Here is a 4,976-nt window from a genome sequence, read left to right as displayed (position 1 = left end):
GGGAGGCTGAGGCAGGAGAATGGCGTAAACCTGGAAGGCAGAGCTTGCAGTGAGCTGAGATCCGGCCACTGCTCTCCAGCCTGGGCAGCAGAGCAAGACTCTGTCTCAAAAAAAAAAAAAAAAAAGAATCCTCTGGCGCTGTAGGGGCTGCATGATGCATGGCGGGGTGGGGATGAGAGAGGAGAGGGTGGGTCAGTGAGAAGGGAGTTTAATGACCCGTTGCATGGAGGCGGCTGCAGAGGGACAGAGAGAAACAGAGCATGGGGAGATCCTTCAAGACATTATCAGCAGGCACTGTGGCTCACGCCTGTAATCCCAGCACTTTGGGAGGCTGAGGCGGGCGGATCACTTGAAGTCAGGAGCTCAAGACCAGCCTGGCCAACATGATGAAACCCTGTCTCTCCTAAAAATACAAAAATTAGCAGGACGTGGTGGTGCACACCTGTAATCCTGGCTACTCGGGAGACTGAGGCAGGAAAATCACTTGAACCCGGGAGGCGGAGGTTACAGTGAGCCGAGATCACACCACTGGACTCGAGCCTGGGTGACAGAGCGGGGCTCTATCTCAAAAAAAAAAAAAAAAACAAAAAAAGAAGACACGAACCTCCGCTAAGACACGACCCTCCGCTTGGACGTAGGGCTGAGGAAGAAGGAAGAAGCTGGGGTGTGTGGCTCTGGGGGTGCCTGGGAGGACGGCGGGCTTTCCTGGTTTGGCGGGGAGTGGGGGGCCTGAGTAGTAGCATCTTGGTGGTTTCAGGGTTATGGGATCCAGTTTTTCGGACCCAAGGAGTATTATGAGGGTGAGTGGTGTGGCAGCCAGCGCAGCGGGTGGGGCCGCATGTACTACAGCAACGGCGACATCTACGAGGGACAGTGGGAGAACGACAAGCCCAACGGGGACGGCATGCTGCGCCTGAGTGAGTACCCTCCCCCGCCGGCCCCGCCCACACGACCACGCCCCTGACAGCCAGCTGGCCACGCCCATCTGGTCCCACAGAGACAGGCCACACCCCACACTCTTGTCCCACACTGGCCCTTGTGTCAATGTGGGACAAGAGAGGAAGAGGACCCTATCCCTCCCCTCAGTCACAAAAGGTCACATATATATGATTCTATTTATATGAAATTTTTAGAACACGCAACTCCATAGAGACAGAAAATAGACTAATGGTTGCCTAGGACTATGGGAATGGTGACGTTAGCGGGTGTGGGGAATGGCTGCTTAATGGGCACGGGGTTTCCTTTTGGGGTGACTAAAACGTTTTGAAAGTAGATAGAGGTAATGGTTGCACAGTATTGTGAATGTACTAAATGCCACTGAACTATATACTTCAAAATGGTCAACTTATGTTATATGAACTTATATCTCAATTTTTGAAAAAAGGCCGGGCGCGGTGGCTCACGCCTGTAATCCCAGCGCTTTGGGAGGCCGAGACGGGCAGATCATAAGGTCAGGAGTTTGAGATCAGCCTGACCAACATGGAGAAACCCCATCTATATTAAAAATACAAAAATTAGCTGGGTGTGGTGGTAGGCACCTGTAATCCCAGGTACTCAGGAGGCTGAGGCAGGAGAATTGCTTGAACCCGGGAGATGGAGGCTGCGGTGAGCTGAGACTGGGCCATTGCATTCCAACCTGGGCTACAAGAGCGAAACTCCATCTGAAAAAAATTTAAAAAGCATTTCAAAATAATTTAAAAAATAAAAACAGACTGGGTGCGGTGTCTCCCGCCTGTAATCCCAGCACTTTGAGAGGCCGAGGCGGGTCTGAGGTCAGGAGTTCAATACCAGCCTGGCCAACATGGAGAAACCCCATCTCTACAAAAATACAAAAAATTAGCTGGACATGGTGGCACGAACCTATAATCCCAGCTACTTGGGAGGCTGAGACAGGAGAATTGTTTGAACTCAGGAGGCAGAGGTTGTCACTCAGGCTGCAGTACTGTGGGGCAATCTCAGCTCATTGAAGCCTCAACTTCCTGAACTTAAGCCATCCTCCCACCTCAGCCTCCCGAGTAGCTGGGACTATAGGTGCACACCACCATGCCCAGCTAATTTTTAAAAAATTGTTTTTGCAGGCTGGGTGTGGTGGCTCAAGCCTGTAATCCCAGCACTTTGGGAGGCCGAGACAGGCGGATCACGAGGTCAGGAGATCGAGACCATCCTGGCTAACACGGTGAAACCCTGTCTCTGCTAAAAAATACAGAAAAAAACAAAAAACAAAAACTAGCCGGGCGAGGTGGCGGGTGCCTAATCCCAGCTACTCGGGAGGCTGAGGCAGGAGAATGGCGTAAACCCGGGTGGTGGAGCTTGCAGTGAGTTGAGATCTGGCCACTGCACCCCAGCCTGGGCGACAGAGCGAGACTCCGTCTCAAAGAAAAAAAAAATTGTTTTTGCAGAGATGGGGTCTCACTATATTGCTCAGGCTGGTCTTGATCTCCTGGGCTTATGAGCCTCCCATCTTGTCCTCCCAATATGTTGGGATTTGCATGGAGCTCTGGAAGAGCGACCCCTGGGGGTTTAGCTTAGTTGGGTGTACTCTGCACCACACCTCCCTGTCCTTTCCCCCCAGAGAATGGGAACCGCTACGAGGGCTGCTGGGAGAGAGGCATGAAGAATGGGCCAGGGCGTTTCTTCCATCTGGACCACGGCCAGCTGTTTGAAGGCTTCTGGGTGGACAATATGGCTAAGTGCGGGACGATGATCGACTTTGGCCGTGACGAGGCCCCTGAGCCCACTCAGTTCCCCATTCCTGAGGTGGGCAGCCCTCACCAGGGCCCTGTAGCCACACCCAGACAGAGACAGAAGCCAGCACCCCCAGCCATGCCCAGCCCAGACCTGCCAGGCCAGCCCAGCCCAGACAGGGAACAGACAAGGTTTTGTTTTCAGTCAGGGCATCCCTAGCAAGAGAGGTGGCTCCTGATGAGGCTGGCAGCGCCCCACCGGGCAGGCAGCACCCGTCAAGGCTGGCAGCCTGGGTCCTCCATGTTCTCCAAACCAACTTCTTGGTATTTCCCTCCAGGTCAAAATCCTAGACCCTGATGGTGTGCTGGCGCAAGCCTTGGCCATGTTCAAGAAGACAGAGGAAGGAGATTGATGCCAGGTAAGAGGTGGGCACGCCTGCCACGTTCTGATGTGGCTGAGGCTGCTCCAGGGCCTGGAACAATGCACAGATCTCCTGGGGTCTCCAAAGGGCTTGGGGTAGGGGAGTGGGGAGCAAGATCAGAGAGGGCAGGCTTCTTGCCTCCTACAGTCCCGGTGTCCTTCTTGACTCTTCCTTTTCAAAACCCCTTTCAGCCGGCCATGGTGGCTCTTGCCTGTGATCTCAGTACTTTGGGAGGCCAAGGCAGGCAGATCACTGCAGGTCAGGAATTCAAGACCAGCCTGGACAAAATGGTGAAACCCTGTCTCTACTAAAAATACAAAAATTAGCCAGGCATGGTGGCAGGTATCTGTAGTCCGAGCTACTCGAGAGGCTGAGGCAGGGGAATCGCTTGAACCCAGGAGGTCTCCATCTTGCAGTGAGTTGAGATCACACCACTGCACTCCAGCCTGGGTGACAGAATGGGACTCCGTCTCAAAAAAACAAAACTCGCTGGGCACGGTGGCTCACGCCTGTAATCCCAGCACTTTGGAAGGCCGAGGTGGGTGGATCACGAGGTCAGGAGTTCAAGACTAGCTTGGCCAAGATGGTGAAACCCCATCTGTATTAAAAATGCAAAAATTAGCCGGGCGTGGGGGCAGGCACCTGTAATCCCAGCTACTCAGGAGGCTGAGGCAGGGAATTGCTTGAACCCGGGAGGTGGAGGTTACAGTGAGCTGAGATTGTGCCACTGCACTCCAGTCTGAGCAAGACTCTGTCTCAAACAAACAAACAACAAACAAAAAAAACATTTCACTGAAGACCAGTATATTCCAGTCCTGCTTGAAACCTTCTGTTTGCACCCTGGGCCACATAACTGGGCTGGGCACGGGGTTGAAAGGAGGTGGTCTGGCTTCTGAACACCCTTGAGTAAGGCAGTTGGCCTTCAGCCTCCATTTGCACATCTGTCCAGTGGGGTCTTGTCCAGTCCAAGCCCTCCTAAGCACGATGTGAGGGTTTGAGGAGAGGACACTGGTACAGAGTCTTTCAAATGCCAGCTCCACTATCCCCCTCTCCCCTGCAGAGAAAAAAAAAACGCTTCAGGAGAAATTCGAGCCTGCGTCACCTGATCGCTCAGACCAGTGCGGCTCTGTCTGGAGGAGTTAGCAGCGGCTCCCGGCGTGCCCCTGGCACCCTCAGAGGGCCCCTCACTCCCCCCAGCACTGGGTCGTTCCTTGCCAATAGGAAGGCTGGTGCTTCTCTCCCAGGCTGGCCTCAAGACCCTCTTCCTTCTCTGATCTCATCCTGGAGTGCATGAGAATAAAGAATAACCAGGTGGTATAAGCCTGGGCCTATGGGGTAAGGATGGGGCACTCGAGGGGGCTCAGGAGGGGTTTCAGGTTTAGAAGAGGGAAGACCTGCCTTGGCTGGGCTGCCTGGGCTTAGCTTGGGGGAGTAAGGGCAGGTCTTAGGCCAGGTGCAGCGGCTCATTCCTGTAATCCCAGCACTTTGGGAGGCCAAGGTAAGAGGATTGCTTGAGGCCAGGAGTTCGAGATCAGCCTAGGCAACATAGCAAGACCCTGACTCTACAAAAAAAATTTTAAATATAAAAGAAAGGAAAAGAGAAAGAAATGGCAGGTCCCCTGTGAGATAACCCAGATAACCCAGAGAGAAGGTCTGCATCCTGCCACACTGGCTGCCAAGATTTGAGATTATAAAATTTCCTGACCATTTCTCAACCTAACACAGGGCTCTCAACCTTGAAATCCCATGGAAACTTTACAAAGTCGTGGAAGCCCAGGTCCCATGCCCAGAGATTCACAGATTCACATCTAATTCATCCGGGGTGAGGCCTGAGCTTTCAGAAAATTCCCCAGGTAATTTTTTTTTTTTT

General features: G+C 53.1%; 1 protein-coding gene across 1 annotated transcript in view; it reads left to right on the top strand.

The window, feature by feature from the left end:
- Nucleotides 1–4,691, top strand: part of MORN3 (MORN repeat containing 3) — a 25,731-nt gene extending 21,040 nt beyond the window's left edge. Inside the window, exons 3-6 of the mRNA XM_011964479.1 lie at nucleotides 758–917; nucleotides 2,573–2,757; nucleotides 3,023–3,103; nucleotides 4,169–4,691. Of these exons, the coding sequence (XP_011819869.1) occupies nucleotides 758–917; nucleotides 2,573–2,757; nucleotides 3,023–3,097 (420 nt within the window). The 3' untranslated portion in view covers nucleotides 3,098–3,103; nucleotides 4,169–4,691. The remainder of the gene's footprint in view (nucleotides 1–757; nucleotides 918–2,572; nucleotides 2,758–3,022; nucleotides 3,104–4,168) is intronic.
- Nucleotides 4,692–4,976: the final 285 nt, after the last annotated feature.

This window comes from Mandrillus leucophaeus, unplaced genomic scaffold (assembly GCF_000951045.1).
Source record: "Mandrillus leucophaeus isolate KB7577 unplaced genomic scaffold, Mleu.le_1.0 Scaffold7, whole genome shotgun sequence".
Taxonomy (NCBI): Eukaryota; Metazoa; Chordata; class Mammalia; order Primates; family Cercopithecidae; genus Mandrillus; species Mandrillus leucophaeus.
Note: the sequence above shows the minus strand (reverse complement) of the source record. Positions and strands in the feature narration are given on the sequence as shown.